Source organism: Amphibalanus amphitrite, unplaced genomic scaffold (assembly GCF_019059575.1).
Source record: "Amphibalanus amphitrite isolate SeventyFive unplaced genomic scaffold, NRLGWU_Aamphi_draft 001141F_arrow, whole genome shotgun sequence".
Taxonomy (NCBI): domain Eukaryota; kingdom Metazoa; phylum Arthropoda; class Thecostraca; order Balanomorpha; family Balanidae; genus Amphibalanus; species Amphibalanus amphitrite.
Genome location: NW_024882635.1, coordinates 1 through 19,698, shown reverse-complemented (window position 1 = coordinate 19,698; position 19,698 = coordinate 1). Strand labels below are relative to the sequence as shown.

The 19,698-nt window shown below is 53.0% G+C and overlaps 1 protein-coding gene across 1 annotated transcript in view; it reads left to right on the top strand.

Moving 5' to 3' along the window:
• LOC122370525 (protein gooseberry-neuro-like) overlaps positions 1-14,846 on the top strand; it is a 109,808-nt gene extending 94,962 nt beyond the window's left edge. Inside the window, exons 4-8 of the mRNA XM_043346188.1 lie at positions 2,192-2,357; positions 9,331-9,528; positions 10,101-10,298; positions 12,981-13,228; positions 14,791-14,846. Of these exons, the coding sequence (XP_043202123.1) occupies positions 2,192-2,357; positions 9,331-9,528; positions 10,101-10,298; positions 12,981-13,228; positions 14,791-14,846 (866 nt within the window). The remainder of the gene's footprint in view (positions 1-2,191; positions 2,358-9,330; positions 9,529-10,100; positions 10,299-12,980; positions 13,229-14,790) is intronic.
• Positions 14,847-19,698: the final 4,852 nt, after the last annotated feature.

Below are 19,698 nucleotides of genomic sequence, written 5' to 3'. Positions count from 1 at the left end.
CGGCTGCTATTTTAGTGAAAATTGCGAAGAATTTAACGCGAAGTCTGTGCAGACAAAAATGCAGACACATTCATGGATCTTTGAAGCTTTCAACTGTCATGGTAAGACGAAAAAATGTCAACCTTAAAAGGTGTGATCATACGGAACTGCGATGGATTATCCGGATCACACATGTCAGTATGGTGTATCCCCTTTACAAATGCTCGACGCGTGTGTCTCTTGCCAGCTGCATTTTCAAGCTGTTTTGTGTTTCACGCGGTTTTCTATGAACTCTCAGTGGACAGTGTCCGCAGAAAACCGCAGAACGGTAAATGCTGTAGTTCATTCATCCATCATCCCCCTATGGGCCACGAGGTGCAGCTTAGTGACCCTCTGAACACATCCCTGTGCTCCCCCACACTGGGTCTATGTCGCGGCGCGCGCACAGCACAATTTACAGCGATCTACCAGCGCTGGCTGTGAAAAGGCACGCAGGTGCTGGTTCGGTATTGTGCCGCTGCTCTTGTGAATACAGTCTGAATAACACGGCCGGCTGGGTGCACTACCTGGCTCATAACAGTGAGTCCTCGTGGGTTCGGCCCGCGGTGAAGAGCCGGGCCACGCGGGCAGCGACAGAGGCTTTGAGAGCGACCGCCCGCCCCAGTGATACATTGCCAGTGGCGCAGAGTCGCAGCCGGCATGTATTAATCATCGATGGGAGTTTTTAACGAGTCGTTAGCATGGAGATTACGGATATATTCGGTGGAGGATCTCCAATGCGCGACTGCACGAGATTGATTGGTGCAGGCTGTGATAGAGATCGCTCCTGTCGCCTGCATAATATGCAATGATCGGTGTAATAATCACGGGGAATCGGTAATGACGGCGATATTCATATGGAAAATATGCCGTATGTCATATGGGAAATCTGACGTGACATATGAGTAGCTAGGTCGCATGAAACAGATCGGTCTACGTGATTGTGAATCTGATTTTGCAAGTCAGCTGGCCTGCAAAACGTAGAAAAGCAATTGCTAGCTTGCTTTCTCACAATAGAGTATCAACACACCCATATCCACGCGCGGCTATTCCTGGAATCTGTATCTGGTGCGTTTCTCGGTCTGTATTCCTCCCCTTTCTGGCTACCTTTGAGAGCGACCGCCCGCCCCAGTGATACATTGCCAGTGGCGCAGAGTCGCAGCCGGCATGTATTAATCATCGATGGGAGTTTTTAACGAGTCGTTAGCATGGAGATTACGGATATATTCGGTGGAGGATCTCCAATGCGCGACTGCACGAGATTGATTGGTGCAGGCTGTGATAGAGATCGCTCCTGTCGCCTGCATAATATGCAATGATCGGTGTAATAATCACGGGGAATCGGTAATGACGGCGATATTCATATGGAAAATATGCCGTATGTCATATGGGAAATCTGACGTGACATATGAGTAGCTAGGTCGCATGAAACAGATCGGTCTACGTGATTGTGAATCTGATTTTGCAAGTCAGCTGGCCTGCAAAACGTAGAAAAGCAATTGCTAGCTTGCTTTCTCACAATAGAGCATCAACACACCCATATCCACGCGCGGCTATTCCTGGAATCTGTATCTGGTGCGTTTCTCGGTCTGTATTCCTCCCCTTTCTGGCTACCGCTGACGGGGTCTGCCGTCTATCACATCTGCCACGGAGAATATGCGTCTCCTCTGACGGAGAATGGCTGAGTGGACCGGCGGGCAGAGGGGAGGAGAAGGAGAGAGGACGGGAGGATGATGACCGGCCCGGAGCGATGAGCCGTGCACTGTGTGTGGTTGGCGGTCGACAGGCGTGGTTAGATTATCAGAGACCGCCCGGCCGAACCGTATTACATTGAATATACTGCCGGAATCAATGACCTTAGATTTGGTAGAATGGCTCGAGTGGCAAAAATAAAAGTCCAGTTAAGAAGCAAAAGGTTAAACAGTGAGAAAACGATGGAAAAACGGTCTGGGTTCCACTTCAAATGCAGCCTCAAATCATATTCCTCAGCTTTTACATTTTCAACATTTGATATTCTTTTCCGACCTGGCCTGTTTCTCACTCTGACTCCGAGATGTTGCCTCTAGCATCTGTTTGTTTGACCTCAGGTTCCTCCGACCCCTCCCCGTCTGACCTCCGCCCGTCTGGCTGACCTCCGGCCGTCTCTGACCTCCGGCCGCCTGGCTGACCTCAGGTCACGGCGGTGTGAACCAGCTGGGTGGTGTGTTCGTCAACGGCCGGCCGCTGCCCGACATGGTCCGCCACAAGATCGTCGAGCTGGCGCACAACGGCGTGCGCCCGTGCGACATCAGCCGCCAGCTGCGCGTCAGCCACGGCTGCGTCAGCAAGATCCTCAGCAGGTGGGTTAGCAGCGCCTGCTGAGGGCGGCTCAGGGTGGCTGGGGGACGGGGAAGGCTGGTGGAATGGCGCCTGAGGAACCAAACGGGTGCTGAACTAGCCTCAGCTGTCGGTGGTGGATGATGATGATTTTGATTATTTGTTTTGGTGTGTTCGGTGAATCTGATGGCACTTTGTCGTCTGTTTGCTTCAAGGGATTTGTGTACTGATGTGGCTGGAGAATTGTGCAGCCTTTGGTCTAAATAATGCGTTCTGAAAACGTGTTGATGTGTTTCACTTTGTAATGCTCTTCTTGATCTGTTTTATGTGCTGAATGTTGTTGGTTTGGTGTGGAGTGTGAAACAAATAACTTGTGTTCCCGTAATGTGGGGTGTTAATGCTGTTTTGTGCGTCAATCGTTGTCTGGCAACTCTTACTCAAGTATACTCAAGTATTTTGTTGTCTTATTCAACTCTGATCTGAACAAATCTGTTCATTTTTCCGAATGCAAATGTCAGTGGACTTCGAGGACAATTTCCATCATAGCTGGAAGTGGAATACGGTATATCCAGATAATATTATTTTCATGAGCATATTGCTCAACTCAGCTGCACTATCACAAGCCTCAAACACGTCTAACGTCACACTGGAAACATGTGCCACCATCTGACACTTACCCGCGCCACAGTGTCAGCCACCCCCGCGGCGGCAGAGCGTGTCATTTATCGGCCGACACGACCCCGTGTCACCGTCTGACGTCTCAGGCTGACACCGGGTCACCCGGTGACATTTGAGACGACTGTCAGGCTGCTGACGGTGATATAAACCCGGTGACGTCGAGTTATCGTCCGGGATCTTCGTGGGTTGAAAGTGAGGTTCACGATCCCGTGGATTACTTGGTTTTATTTTCGGAAAACAATTCCTTATTCAACGAGACAACCTTACAATATTTTTCACATTTTATCTGGACAAGGTTCTTTCAAGTATCAACAATAGAATAGAAAGCGTTTCGCAACTCTTTCCCATTTTACATCTACGTGTATTGTTACGTTGATTTAAAATAAGATGGACCCAGTTCTCCAAGGCGGCGATTTCGAAAGCCGAGCCCGTGTCGCTCCGGCTAGAGACAGTTGGCAAAGAAGGGGGCCGTCCTCCGGACCGGTCTGAGGCGCTCAGGCGTCCAACCGCAGCACCCAGGTCACGTTGTCGGGCCGGTCGATCGCTGCTCCCCGGTCCCCGCCGGACCAGAGCCCGCAGAGCTGCCGCAGCCCGGGGCTGCCGCGGCAGGGGGAACACAGGCTGCCGCGGCAGGGGGGCAAAGATTTTGGATGTGCATGTACTTCAATGGTGTCTTCCTCAGTCAACCTCAAACTCTACGCTGGTTTCAACGCTATTCATGGCTTCGTCGTTTTCATGAAGAATTGAGTGGTGACTATACACTGTACAGACTGAGCTACAGACTGTAGCTCCCGTCTGTTCAGGGCTCTCCAGCTGCAATTGATCATATAATTGCCCATCTACCTATCCTTCTCGCTTCAGTCTTTTCAGTCATGTTTGGTCTTCATGCCTTCATTCCTGTTTCGTCTTTCCACAAACCCCCGCCTCCATTCCCGTCTATCTGTCTTTCCGTCTCGGCTGTATCTCTCTCCGCTGGAAGACGAAGAGAGGTCGGCCGGACCCCCGGCGGACGATGGCCGATCAATATTGCCGCTCCATCGGAGACCGGATGTGGCGACTTCCGGCGCCGCGTGCGATGCTCCGGATGCGCCCCGCTGGAGAAAATCCACACACCGAGAGAGAGAGAGAGATGTCAGCGAGGGTTCGCTGGGGATCTACAGAAGTCGATGGAAAGTCGATCTGTGATTTTTTAGGGATAAATTGTGGGTGGTCAGCTGGTTTGAGATTGCTAGCAGTCACTGAGAAACATTGGTCCAAGCATAAAATCTAAGGCTGGTCTTTTTGTGAGGATCCTAGGCTTTGTATAAAAGTAATTATTGTTTTATGCGCTGAAAGTTCCGGTTCCATGGATTGATAGCTCAGAAATAGCTAATTCTGCGGACTCTTCAGTTTCAGACCAGCCCCAGAATTAATTTCTCCAAACAAACGACATCCCATAAACCATGACAAAGAAACTGTCACCGGTATTTCGCGATATTTCTCCGTCTCCGAAGTCTCATCTCCTCATCACCGAGTCATATCTGGATCATTTCTGGCCGGTGCCGGCGGTCTCGGCCGTCATTCCGCGGCGATTTTGGCGCGCTAATCCTCCTCGGCGGGCCGCGGGAGCGCCGTGAAATCACCGGCGCGCCGCGCGCCGTCTGTCCCCGGGCTAATCTGGCGCGCGGTGACGCTGTTAACACGGCCGCGCCGCCGCCGGCCGGGGTCCGTATGATGTCGTTACACCCCTGAACGCTCCGGTGCCCCGGCGGCCGACACAGCCGGTCCAGAGGCGGCTGGTGATGGTGTGCTGGTGGTGAGACGGGGTGTTTGTTGTGGGTCCTGCTCGGTGAATGTGGAGAGAGTGGTCTGATTTTCCGCCGTATTTGATGGTGACTTTCGAGAGGTTGGCGGAGAAAATTGGATGGGATTTGAGATGCAAGTGTTTCTAAATTTGTCAGAAAAGAGAAGATCAGCTAAAACAAGGAAACAGCGCCAGCAAATGCAGCTGATTTAAAACTTGCATTTTATCCTTTGAGTGCAAAACCTTGGGAGCACAGCCGGTCTTCCAAATCACGAACAGACTTCGCAGTTATCTTCGAAATTCGTCGATGGATTCTTTTCCCGGCGTGCGTATCAAACATCGCTCTCGATCGAAACGAGCGGTCCTCTGCCGCTGCCGCCGCTCTGCGCCACAAATTAGCCAGCGTGCGTCACAAATTGTCACCGACCACCCGGCGGCGGCGGCGGAACTGCCGCCACAACTCGACCCGCTCGCGCCGGAAACTGGCGCCCGCGCCGCATTACCGGGCACATCACCACCCCGCGCGCTGCACGTGCCGCGCGCCGGCGGTAAAAAAGCGCGCGCCGCCGCCGGCCCGGTGGCGCGCCGCTCTCCATAATCGCGATTCGCTGCGGCGGCGCAGCGCACGCTCCCAAAGAGAGTGAGATAGGGGAGAGAGGGGGTAAAATAAGACGGCTTAATGGTGTAATCAGTGGAGTTAGTGGTAGGTGTTTTAGGGGAGGGCTGGCAAGGGCTGCTGCTGATATTTGCATACAGGTTGTAATGACTAGCGGATGACTTATCCCATCATTTTATTTGGATTAGCTGGTGTCTTGCCATGCGTGGTACGATGTCTCTTGATAGCTTTTGCCTTGTTCACTTGTTTGCACCTCAATTCATGACGCTTCCGTAGCAATGCAGAGTAGGTATACGCCTATCCCTAACTGTTTTCCAATCGTTGATTCATTGACCGCTCCCCTCCCTTGTGAGCTCACTCACAAGCACCACTTGTATCTCCCCTCGGTTTATCTGATCCAGGGCTGGCGCCCCCTGTACCCACCGCCATACTCTCCCATACAAACACTCGGGCCCAAATCCCGCCCCACTCCCTCGTACAAACACTCAGACCCACAATCCGCCACCAAACGCGTGTTGTGGCGGATAACAAGCGTAATCCTCTGGTAACGCACGTGCCATCATAGTGTCGCCTCCGCCACCAGAAAGTGCCGCCGCTGACACAGGGAGTGTCGTTGACACATTGGACAGTACACAGACACTGGGGCGTGTGCGTTAATTTGATAAAACGGCCGCGCCTGGTGCGTACGGCTGCCTGTGGTGGCATTACTAGAGGAAGGAGGGGAAAGAGAAGAGGATAAACGCGGTGGTCTAGTGGATGGAACAGAAATGGTAATTGATTCGGTGTCTCTGGTCTTTGATAGTCTTGATGGCCGAGAGTTTAGTCTGAAAAGAAATCTGTTTTGCAAATGTTTGATTTATTGGGATGTGATTTAGTTCGAGCTTGGAACATCACTTCACGATGGAGTTTATCCTGTCTGATGTCAAGGGTTTTCCTGAAATGTCTCGTTCCACAAATGGAGTCGTCCATGAGCCGCCGACCGGTTCGTATGGCGGCTCGTTCAGTGGCGTTCCGATGTCCCGTTTTTGCTGCTCCTCTGCAGCCGTCACCGTCTGCCCACGGCTCTGAGTCCGTCTGGTGACAATTTGTCACCGCTCCGTGACAGAGTCACTGGTCCGCCTCCACGCTCACTGTCCGAGCTCAGAGCCAGCGGTGCACCTCACTTCACACTCTTACCCCAAGGATAATCACTTCTCACACTCTTACCCTGAGATAATCACCGCCTCTGAGGAGCTCCTGCCGCCGCGGACCGCGCGAGGCCTCGCGACCGAGCCGCCGCGACCAGCCGCCGCGAGAGGATGAAGACATTTTTCACCCCCACAATGGCGTCGTTGATCCGTCGGGATAATTAATTTGGCTCCGGTGCTCATTCGGAGGCCATTTCCTGTCAGTGTCGACGTCGACAATGGTTCGACTGAGCGGAGGCGATCTGTCATAAGGCCCGTCGCCAAAAAGGCGCCGCACGCGCGCCCGCCGCCCGCGCAGGAAATGCAGAAAACGGCGGCGGTGCGGCGCGTTCCGGAATCTGCTGCGCCGGGGATTGTTTGTGTGTTCTGTTCCCTCTTCGGCCCGGCGGTATGATGTGAATTGTTGTGAGACAAAATGGTACAGCTGGAGAATCGTCCACTTGTTTTTCTCGGGAAATTGTTATGGTTTAATGTCGTTTGTAAGTCGCTGCAAGTGGTTTGAATTAGGCATGGCTCTGCTATTTTAAGAACTTCTAGTTTTTCTGTTTTTTATTATTTTGGGAAAGATCTGCCGTGCGCTGACTCCAAGTCCTCTTTGGTGAATTCTTCTAAATTTGCTTCACTTTTCATGGTGGGTCGTCGAGAACGCGACCAAAGCCGTCGTATTGCGTCTGCGTTTTACTCCCTCGTGGCGAATCGACTTGTCAACCTCCCGTCTCCGCGCCGTCGTCAACTTCAAAGGCCCCGGCGCTGTCGCCCCCACGTTCTGCCAAACGGCTCCTCTTTCCCGGGCACAATGTTTCTTTTAGACGGCGCGGCGCGCGAATGCCACGCTGTCTCGTGCGCCGGCCGAACGTCCCTCCCTCCATCCGGGAGACACGCGATATTAGCAGCCACCACAGGGCGGCGCTGTGGCGCCGCGTTCCGGACCCACCCCCGACACATTCCTGACGCGGCCGCGGCGAGACGCCCGTACCGCGGCGCCCTGCCGTGGTGACCTGTGGGTGAAGCAAGCCGCGGGGTGGCCGTGTGGTAATGTTTCGCTTTGATGTGAAGAGAGCTGAGTGATTGAATATGTCGTTGACAAAGGTTTGCATCAATAGATGTCGTTGAACAATCATTTGATCATGTTGCTTTCCTTTCTGCGAATTATGTGATCTTTTATGAACGCCTTGGTCCTTGCAGGATGCCGTGAGTTCAGCAATTTGCTGAAAGGCTCGTGACAATTTGCTGGCTAATCCTGCATGTGCCTGAAGCGAGTCTCGACCCACGTTTCCTTTTGTCTTCTCCATCTTCTAAGCGGCTCCGTCGACCATTCGCATCGAGTCTCTGCCGAGTCAGTCGTGTCGGTCTCGCCGCTGAGCAGTGGTTCTAATAATACCCTCCGCGGCTGAATCAGCGGCCGAGTGGCGGCCGGCGCCGTTTGAAGTGGCTGCCCGCACAGGGGGCCGTTGTTGGGCCCCCGGCACGTGTGAAGGGTTATTAGTATGAAGTGACGCCGAGCGAGTGATGGCTCCGGGCGTCTGAAGTGCCGCGCGCCGACAGCGCTGGGCCCCAGAGGTGGGCCGCGTTTTGATGGGCTGTGGTGTAGTGATGGTAGTTTGTATTTATCTTTCTGTTTTATCACCTTGTGCTGACTTCGTCTCTTCGCAAAGTTATTGAGCTGCTTACGACTGTAGGCATGCACTGGGCTTTCTTTTGAAAAGTGGATTTACTTGCAAGTTTAAAATAACTGCTTTAGCATCTAGTGTTTCGGTGACTCAAAATTATTCTCGCTCTCACTTCCCGTCATGTAATTTACTGCACACTCCCGGACACTTCACATCAATTGTCTGCTCACGTAGATCATTCGGCGGCCGGGCCGACGACAGGGCTCCACTGTAACTATCTGGGCGATCTGTCTCTGCAGTGACGCGCGGACGGCCAGAGTGGCGCGCGCCACATTTCGCCGCATTCAGCCGTGTCGCCGCGGCGCAGGAGCGGCGCCAAACGTCGCCTATGCGCCACGTTCAGAGGCTGTTTTTGTGCCCCGAGAGGAGACGGTTTGAGAGAATTTAGACGCCAGAAAACCGGGAAGGAGGAGAGCTTGAACGAGTTGCCAGCTTTGTTCGTTGGGCGCTGAATTAGGGGACTGTTTGTGCGGTGTTTGTGGGCTGTTTGTGCGGTGCAGTTTGGCTCGTTATTTCGTTCCGATGCGCGCGTTTGTGATGTGGTGTCCGGACCGCTGTGTTTTGATGATCGGGACGCGAGACAGGCTGCCTGTCTTTGAAACCGTGCGGATTTGGGTTCTTATGCTCAGCCGCTGTGACTTGTATGAGTAATTGGCGGGCGATGTTTTGCTCACAATTATTTATGTACTGTTTTTGTTGCTTGTGAAATGTGACAGAGACTCCGTCATTTAACGTTGGACTAACGGTAGACTGATGTTGGACTAACGCTGGACAGACGAGACGAGAGCACTCTCGGCACCAAAACCATCCACCACCACCCATATCTCCCTTTTGGCCCACCCCTAGCTTTGCATCTCTCTTAGATTGCATTCACTCCCCGCGTAGTGTTGTAGCTTTGCTACATTGTATCGTAATGTACCCCAGTAGCACTGCCCCAACCCTCATTTTTATTACCCCATGCACTCCCCCACCCACACCCCTTTTGTCACACCCCTGCACCCCTCGCCGTGCACCCCACACCTCCCCCGTGCACCCCTCTGACCCATCACCCACCCCGACCAGATTCTATGACACCGGCTCGGTGCGGCCGGGGGTGATCGGCGGATCAAAACCCAAGGTGGCCACGCCCACCGTCATTCAGGCCATCGCCGAATACAAGCGGGCCAACCCGACCATCTTCGCCTGGGAGATCCGCGAGCGGCTGCTGGCGGAGCGGGTGTGTGACCAGGAGGGCGCGCCAAGCGTCTCCAGCATCAACAGGTAGAAGAGGAGGACGGAGAGGACGGAGGAGAGGTGGAGGAGGTGGAGGACAACTGCGGTGGAGGAGAGGAGGGGAGGGAGAGGCCTCCTGCAACGCGAAACAACGGCGATATTTGGCTGATGCTTCAAGTATAATTAGTAAAACTTTCCTAAAAGTGAAAATCATAAACGCCTTGAAAAAGAAAACTTTTTATATTTCTTGTTTCCGAAAAGGATGCCAAAATAATGGAACAAGGTTTGCTGTGAAGCCAGCCAAATACCGCCGATTATTTCTCGTGCGGAGATGTTTCTGCCGTCCGCCGCCTGCGCTAACTCAACTACTCGGTGACGGAGCTTCTACCCTTGGTGACGGTGACCCTGACCTCCGGCACCCTTCGGCACTGACCCGACTAACCGACCGAGACGCCGACCCGACTCACAAAATCATACGTCTCCAAAACTACGTCTCTTGTGTGGGAAAATCGCAGGCGTAGTTTTCGAGTCGTATATTTCTGTGACGACGGACTGACCTCAGCTGATGACCCGGTGTCGGTCTCCCGCGCTAACCGCTGCCGTCACGGCCAACTGCGCAGGTTTTATGAGACGGGCAGCTTCAAGGCGGGTGTCATCGGGGGCAGCAAGCCCAAGGTGGCGACGCCGCACGTGGTGGACGCCATCGCCAAATACAAGCGCGAGAACCCGACCATGTTCGCCTGGGAGATCCGCGACCGGCTGCTGGCTGAGAATGTGTGCAACCAGGACAACGTACCGAGTGTGTCCAGCATCAACAGGTACTGGCCGCTTACAGGGGCTCCCTTATCTACCTACAATATGCAGTTTGATAATCATTCAATCAATGGTTGTTTTATGCATGCGAATCAATGAGTCATGGTCGGGGCCATTAGTGGTTTAACATCGTTCTTCCCAACTGCTATGGCTTTGCGGGTTAACTGCTATCTATAACTAACCATGGTGCTCTGCTTTTTTGTGGGGGTGGGATACTTTTCAACGAACGGTGGTCTGCTTTTTCCATTGAGCTCGCTTTCTTTTCTTGCAATGTTTTGTGACAATGTTTTCAAGTGTTGTAAATGTATCCATCCGATCAAAATGATCCAAACGATTTATTTATACCGCGCCTTTCACGACCACCACTCAACTTTCCCCAGCCAGTGTTTCGCCTCCCCTTTCCTCCGATCATCATCCTCCACTCCCTGCACTCAGCTGGCAGTAGCTCACTCGGCAGTCGCGGCCACTTTTCCGACCGGCCCCGACCGCTGCGGTCCGTCCTCCCCCCCCCCCCCCCTCCCCCCGGCCGGCCGGCCCAATCCGCAATAAATACACCGGCGGCGTCTCTATTGGGTGCCGCGGCGGCCCCTAAGTGGCTTTCAAGTACCAAATACAGCCAATTGAGAGAAATGAGGGCCCCGGCGGCGCGTTGTCACTCGTTTGCAGGACACCGCGGCGGCGCCGCTCGGCCAGAGAAGCGACCGACCGAGAGCGGAAAATAGCTTCTAAAAGGGGTAAAAATAAATGTAACATCATGTATAGTGTTAGAGATGTTCGCCTGTGAACCTGTCTCTATTTTAATGCATTCAGCGAGTCTGAGCAGCAAAGTGCCTGCCTTGCGTTCGCCTTTGTCGAATGTGTCCGTTTATCGAATCGAGAGGGAGCCGGGCGCCCCCCAATGGGCTCAGCCAGTTGAAAGTAACAGCACATGAAAGGCGCCCGCGCACTGATCTAATAAGACCGTACGTGTCGACAGCTGCTCGGCTTTTAAACGCTGCCTGCGCCGCGCGGGGAGCCGCCAGATTTTCGGCACGTTAAGTGTGGATGATTTGGTTTACTGCTCTAACGCAAGAGCACTCGAAATTTGGTTTATTTTTCACGCGCATGTTGTCGCCAGGCGCCCCTGTCCAGCGCTGTTCATTAGTTGATCATAATTCGCGCCAAAAGACGCGTCTGTTATGGTGTTGTCGACGGGGAGCCGTGTATTCGCATTCAATGGCTCTATTAATCTGCGCTGGCGCCAAAAGTCACACATCTGTCGCGCCATGTCCCGGCGGACGCGCGCGCTCCCCGGGGGAGCCGGGCACATATGTTCGCTGATCTGAATTCAGCGATTTACTCGCCGCTCACTTTACGCGACATCCCAGCGGGGAGCTCCGCGCGCGTCCGATAGAAGTACCATTAGTGGGCGGCCCGGCACCCTTGTCGCCGCCGCGCCGCCGCCGCCCGGCTAAAACACCCCGTTCAGGTTGTGAGTCAAATTGTTGATTTTCGGCGGCGCGCGGCGGCGGTCGCTGGCAGCGCCCCGCAGCGCTGTTCTGTTGTGCGATGTTCTGTCGCGGACCGCTAAGTCAATGTTGACGGTGGTCTGCTCCTTTCAGCAGACTCTCCGCCGCTTGAGGCGAATTACACTAATGAACGGGTTAGCAGGCGCCATGTTTACCCGCCATTTGTGCGGCGCGTGGCGCCAATCAGGGTAATGTCGGCGCGCTACGGTCCACAGGCGACCGGCGGGCATTTTTCTTTGCGAGTTTCGCGCGCCACTGAATAGAAGCGGCCGGCTGGAGTGGCGAAGTTTGCCAGAGTGGGCGCCCGCCGGCCGGTCAGATAGCTGTTTGCGGCAGTTTTGTTGGCCTGGTGTGCCGCGTCAGTGGCCTAGGTGGGCCGACGGATCGAGACCGGAAAGTCAGACGGCTGTCCCATATCATCTTCCAATTAGGTGACACGCTTTAAACGAATTGAATAACAGATGTTCGGTTCAAATTGCGCCAAAGTTTCACATTTTCTTAATCATGCCAACCACTCTCCCGCATCGCGCTACTTTGTCTCGTATTTGTTCGACTATATCACAATATAACTATCACCTTCATGTTAGTGCTACTTGCATAAGACACATTTGCGCTATTTATGCTATATCATATTGAGGAAAGAAATATCACAACCGTTAAATCGCCCCAACGTCTCGCCGCCCGCTTTCCTTCTGTCCGTCCGTCCGCTCCGTCCCTCCCTGAGCCGCCCCTGCCAGTTCCGGGGGTAGACTGTGCCGCCGAACACGCAGTCACTGCGGCACAGCATACCTCCCAATCGGATTACCGAGACCGAGCCCACAGCGGCTGATGGCAGCGGCAGTATACGGGCTGGGCCGTATTCACCGGCTGGTAGCTAAAACTGAAACTGAACGAAAATGGGTGGCCTTTCTAATTTTTATTCCAGCCATTGTGACAGTTTGGCTTGATTCACCAATGGTCTTAAATGTATATTTCGCTAGACATTTTTATAAAATTCGAACACGCTTTGGGTTTCTTAGTTCCTCAGTAAATAATTACAATTGTTTTGTTGGCAGCGTGCCCAATTACATGCATTCGAGTAAGTGATGTATGTTTTGGAATAAGATAGCAGCAACCACTTAGCATGCAATTTTTCCCCATTCTTATGCTGAATTCTGACCTCTGCCTCCCGTTCTGTAGAATTGTGCGGAACAAGGCGGCGGAGAAGGTGCGGGGGAGCCACGGCGGCTCTGGCCAGAGCCACCAGCAGCACGGGCACACGGGCGGCCTGCCCTCACCCATCGGTCAGACCTCGGTCATTGCGCATGCGCCGCCGGCCGCGCACGACCTGAGGGACATCCGACCCAGCTACAGCATCAACGGCATCCTGGGCATCGGCGCGCAGGACCCCAACGGAAACAACATCGGCAAAAGGAAACGCGACGACGGTGAGTCGGGAAACGGAAACGGCGGCACGGGGGGATACTTGGGAAACGGGATTGCCGTGAGGGTGAAACATGAAAAACTTGAATAATATGAGCGCTTATCTTTGGGGAGCTGAAACGCCATCAGGCAAACATGATGCTGTTGGAACGGTCTGGGCTGGTAGTTACCTTTTGAAAGGAGAAACGTAAACTAGTTATACGCCAATGTGAAAGGAAAAATGTTCTTTGAGCAGCAAAGAAAACACAAGTTTCGAGGAACTTGCCAAAATCCAAACGGTCTAACCAGTCATGTTTCGTGGGCTTCGATCTGTTTAAAGTGATAACCACGGACATACTCCATTCGCGTTTTCAAATGTTTGCTATTCAACTGAATTCAAAGCTTTTGAGAAGTTGTTTTCACATGTGTGCTTTGGAGCATTGGACTATCAGTCTTGCTACCACGTATTGACAAGAGGTGGGCCCCAAAACATCTTTCGTAAATATGCTCGCCATTTGTAAGTGGAACGCCTGCAAATGCTTGCAGTGGGCACATACGATTTATCAATGTCATAGGTGGCCTTTGGAGGTACTGGGCTGGTACCAAACTCCTTGCCAAAAGTGGGGTACTGCTATTAGTGTTTAAATGTACAAAACCGCTCCCACTTCGCAAAACCTGCGCTGCGTTTTTCTGCTACCTGCTCTATTCTACTGTTACTATGTCCCTCTGCTTTCCTCTATTCTCCTATCCTCTCATCTGCTCTCCTCTCCTCTCCTCTCATATCCTTTCCTCTCGTCTCGTCTCCTCCCCCTCACTCCTTTTCTCTCTCCTCTCTTCTCCTCTCCTGTCGGCCATTTTCTCCGGCCGGCACCACGGACCGCTCCCACCGCCGCCACCGCCGCCGCCGCCGCCGCTTAGCCAGCGGTTCTCAGCGGCGTCCGTCGGGCTCCACTGAGCTCCACTGAGCTCCAGTCGGGCTCCAATGGGCTCCAGTGGCTCCGGTCGGGCTCCAGTGGGCTCCAGTGGCTCCGGTCGGGCTCCAGTGGGCTGCAGTGCCCGTGGATAATCGTTGTCGCCCGCCGCCGACCCCCCGTGATTGTGTTGTGGCGGCGGTGGTGTGTGGTGTGTGTGGGAGGGAGGAAATGGTCGGAAAAGGGCTGTGGGGGTGATTATTTGGGTAAATATTTGGTGTGGTGGGCGGCGTCGATAGAGAAGGGCAGAGATACAACATATCGTATTCATCGCAATGTAGTTCAGTGTATTACAGCATTTTACTAAAAATGGGTTAGTATCATTTAGATATGACGAAAAGTTTAAATTGGCGTAGTATCAAATTTGTCTCAACATTGGCTATCCATCTAATGATCAAGGATAGTGACTGGCTTATTCTCTCCAAGCCATTCATGCCGACGCTCCGGCTCGTTTTGACTTTTCGTGACCGATGCACGTTCATTATAACTGTTGACAATAGTCTGTTGTGCCATCGATAGATCTAGGAACTCCAATAATTGAATGCGGTGTGATAAGTAACCACGGGAGACTTTATCTGACTTCCGACGACTGACTGTAGCATTGTTTTTGTTTCTAGAAAACGACGAAAGACGCCTGATTGACAACCTGTACGACCCTAGGCCAGGTAACTAGCGACGCTGAGGGGTGACTATCGGTGACGGCTTTTGACACTCGTCTCTCACATATAACTCAACACACACTCGACTAACGACGCTACTGAATAACCACCGCTGCCGTATGATTTTTACTGTTTACGTATGGTACTGTTATGGGTGAAAACAAACATATTTTTGTCTGAATATGTGAATATTTTCATGCAACTTGACGATTCCGAGCAAAACTAAATATGGCAGGAAAAGGAAAAGCCAAGGCCTTCCTCACAGATGCACTTCATTCAACCCTCTGTTCATTTAAAGTCAATATATTTAACCTCCAGCCCGCTTCATAGCCGCGTGTGGCCGTAATAAGCTCACAGCGGCTCTAGTAAGCGCTGATTAACTCATACATCAGTCGGTCGGGACGGAGCCGGTATATCTGTGGATTTGGCCGGTTTCCGGTCATTGACCGTTCAACTGGGCAGGGCGGCTCGATTAATGCGCTCAGTTCGCCGCAGATGTGCGCTCCGCCGCCAACGAGACGGAGCTGAGGCGGATTAGGCGCAGTGCGCATTTATTGACTTGGCTAAGCTGGCGATTAGCGTGGAAATTGAACTTCTGAGGCGATTGATCATACGCGGATTCGGTTTATGCTTCGATAAAAATGATGACATGGTTGCTGGTTAACTTGTGGAAAATTGAGCAGCATCGACGAATAAGCTGTGAATATATGGAAGTTACCCTGTGGAGGTCCTCTTGATTTGTAAATGATTTCCACTGAAGTTCCGGATCAAATAATGCATTACTTGTTCGTTATTTTGAAATTTGCAACAAAAAAAATAAATTTAATTTCGAAGCCTTAGTTTAGCCGTTTTCTATATGCAGCCGCGGGTCCGCCGCCGCCCGCCGGTTTTCGGAGCGGCGCCGTCTCGGCGAACAAAGCTCAGCGTCCGCCATTGTTCTGCGGTGGCCGCGCCAGTTTTCCCCGACCACCTCCGATTCGGGAGAAACGACAAAGCGGAGCGCTGCGGGCGCACAATGGGCCCGGCTAAAATACGCCATCCCCTACCCAACTAGCCATCTCAAGTGGCCATATATCATGCCAGAAGCCGGCGACTGCCGTCGGCCCGGCCGGCCGCCAATGATGTCTCCTCAGCGGAGGTGGGGCCGCAGCAGCGGAGGCTGCCAGCGCCGCCGGCGAATCTCGGAGGAAATCAATAAGGCGGAAATGACGTAATCAAGTTAAGATGGCGTCTCAGTCGAGTGCGGAAGGTAGATTGCCATTGTTTTGAGGCGAATAGGGGTTGTTTCTGGAATGGTCTCTTTGAGAAGATGGAAGGGAGTTGAGTTGGGTGGAACGGGCGGGCAGAGAATGGGAGAGAAAGAGAGAGGAGAGGAGCCCGGGCCCGGGTGGTGGCAAAGTCGGACGACGGTGGCCGACACGTGAACAGAGTTAGGCCGAGTTAGCCGGGAGTTTGCAGACGACCGATAGTGAGTGGCCAGAGTCGGCTGAACTTTGGCTATAGCTGCTATGCTTGGTTACGGCTACGGATGCGGATGCTCATTGGTGACCATGACAGAATGAGTTGGATGAGCTGATCGTCCGTCTAGGCTGATTGTGAAAACATAATATTTCCTACGTCTGGTGTGTATTTAAGTACCTAAGCAAAACTTACCGATAAAAGAAACGAAGCTTTCTTGTGTATCGAGGGAAATCAATTGAAAGGTTTGTGAACAGTTCCCGCCATTCGAAAAGTGATCAAAGATACATGCCTAATGAAAGTATTCATGAAATAGATTAAATGTTATGTCTGAGGCAGCGAGAACGTGAAAGAAATATGTTGCTGAATTTCAACGGTCTTCTAAATTTCTCGCCTAAAATGGCACATCCAAACATAAGACAAGATCATGTGGCATCCATCCCACGTTAATCCTAATCTCTCTTCTCCACCTAGCCCATCCTCCGTGTCCCTCACCGGGCACCAGCGGCGTCCTCCGTCCTTTGGCGCGCTTCCTGGTGGCGCGCCCTGCCTCCTTGTCAGCTTCCTGCGGCCGCGCTCCCGCCATCTTGTTTTGGCGCGCAGAATGGATGCGCTCGTTTCCGGCGAGTTATTACCGTGGCTGGGGGGGGGGGGGGGGGGGGGCGAGAGATGACCGCAGGCCACCGCTACTCCGGTCAGTGGGGAGGGAGAGAGAGAGAGAGAGAGAGAGAGAGAGAGAGAGAGAGAGAGAGGGAAGGAGAAAGAGGCAGGGAGAGATGGTTGTACGGGTTTTGTGGATATGAGAAAGTGGAAAAAACAAGCGCCGGTATGTTCCCTTTGAATAGCACACAACATTTACAAAATTTACAATAAACGAGATTCCATAATATAAAACGTAACGACGAAAAAGCTGTGTTTCCTAAATTTATCAACGTTTGGTATTCGGCCTTTCAATGACCGATCCCGGCCCGGAGTGTATCATTTTAACGTCGCCGCCGCTGGCTGCGGCTGGGAGTGCACATCATCCCCCCCCCCCATATCATCGACGCCGACTCTATGTCTGCCGACAACAAACTGATCAAAGTGTCGACGGTCGGCACAAAGACTCTCCGATGGCTCTATATCACCGTCTGCTGTCATTAACTCAGTGTTACCGCGGCGATCACAACAGAGAGGCAGCTGCGCCCCAAGCGGGGGGCCGGGAGGGGGAGGGGGGTCAGAGGGGTCCGGCGCCGGCCCTGGGGCACAGGCCGATCTGTAATGACCCGTGGATAACGAATATGGGAAATCGCCGCTTGATTCCGCGCGGGGGCTCGTCTGTCGTGATTTGGTGACGATGATGTTACTTATTTACGGCAGGGGCGTAATGCGTTGTAAATGTTTCAATTTAGGGTGTCGATGAAATCAGATATTGAAGTTGATTTGATCAATTGATATATTTTGTTCCCTAGGCAAATTGCAATGGGTAAAGTAAGAAAATAATCGGTATCGCGATTCACATGCTCATCGATTTCACAGAAATTATTCGTCGCTTTTGGGCGGGCTGCAGTGTCTTCTAATGGATGTCTCAGGATCTGATACTCAGCTTTCCCCTCTCGTAAGAAAATAATCGGTATCGCGATTCACATGCTCATCGATTTCACAGAAATTATTCGTCGCTTTTGGGCGGGCTGCAGTGTCTTCTAATGGATGTCTCAGGATCTGATACTCAGCTTTCCCCTCTCCTTGCCCGTCGCTTTTCCCATTTCCTCTATCGACACGATATTTTAGTGCTGTGATATTCTAACCATCTGGTGTCCAACGAAACTTCTCGGTCGCCGTAGAAGCTCATATATTCCTAAGTATTATCTCTGCTATCGGTACCACCATCTGCTAACAGTGTTTGTACTTAGATCAACTTTTCATGGAACAACCCGGCCACCCCACCACTGTAACGCCTCCCTGCCAACCAGCCGCCGCCGGCCCACCGCCGCGCCGCCCACCAGCCCGGCCTCTAACGCCCGTGTTCGCTGCCACTCTCTAGTCTCTGCCTCCTACCGCCGCCGCCGCCGCCGCCGCTGCCATTCCCCATTAATCCCGGGTAGAGAGGGGAGTTTATGGCTGCGGCCGCGGCACTTAGTGGCGCGCTGGCGGCGGGTGGCGCGCCGCAGACCGTCTCCAAAGGCACCCCTGTCCGCGAGTCTGTCCGGTGCCCCGCTGATGTGCGGGTAAACATATTTGCAAGGCGACATGTGGTGAGAATAATCAGAGAGGGAGAAGAGTGGGAGGAATGGTCCTAGGAAGTGGACGGTAATGCAGGAATAGAAATGTGATGGTCTTCGGCATATAAAAGCAGAAGAAAAGGTGCAAATTTTGATATATTTTTGGGGATGTGACCGCGTTCAAATGTCGTAATGGGTCCGTTGACTTTCAACCGAAAGTCCACAAGGAAAATCCAAAAGTCCACATAGTTTTCTTATCCACAAGGCTCAGTCCGCTCCTTCTCAGATGTTTTTTAAGATTTTATTACACCTTTTTGAAGTATTGACGGCATGAGGCCAAACATAGAGCCAATACCACAGTTCTTGGTCACCTCATATTGGTTCTCAGCGTTCTCTGCGGGCAATGGTGGCCACTGCCAGCATGGCAGGCCAAGTCCCGGCGCGACTGGGAGGGCGCCTCGGCCGCTGCCGGCGCCTCTCGTCGTCACGCCCGCTGGCCACCCTCAATGACGTCATTGTGGCGCCCTGTGACGTCATCCGGAAGTGGCACGCGTCCCGACGGAACCGGCCGCCGACGGAAACGCAGAAACTGCCGGCGGAGGGGACACACTGCCGGGAGGGACAGAGGGGGACGGGCAGGGACGAGAGGCTGGGGGTCCGGCTGAGCCGGGCTGGGATGGTATTCTAAAAAGAAAAAAAGAGAAAAAATGGGCAAGGCTAATATACTGGTGGAGTGGTAGACCCTTGAAATGTGTCGTCATTTGTATACCTATTGAGCACAACTGAAAAGAACGCCGTGGTTTTTGGAGCTAGGAAAGTCAATAAATGTTGATAAGATCATCAGCAATCTGAAAGTACTTGGGTGACGCTCCATGACAAACGGCACACTCAAATTCCCACTCTGCACCGTCTCGAGGCCGCACGTCTCCGATTGAGCATCATCCTCCCTTCCCTGTTCAGTATGAACATCCACCGACATGCAGCATACGGCGGCGGTCGGCGGCACCCCATAATGGGCCAATAATGTAATCGGCCGCTACCCGAGGGGCTGTCACAATCGGACCGGAGGAGCACCCTCCACTCTCTCCTCCCTCCCTCGCTCTCTCCCCGGGCTGTCCCCGGACTGTTCCTGGAGCGGCACGGAACGGTCCACTCCGAGCTGTGATCTCTCTCTCTCTCTCTCTCTCTCTCTCTCTCTCTCTCTCTC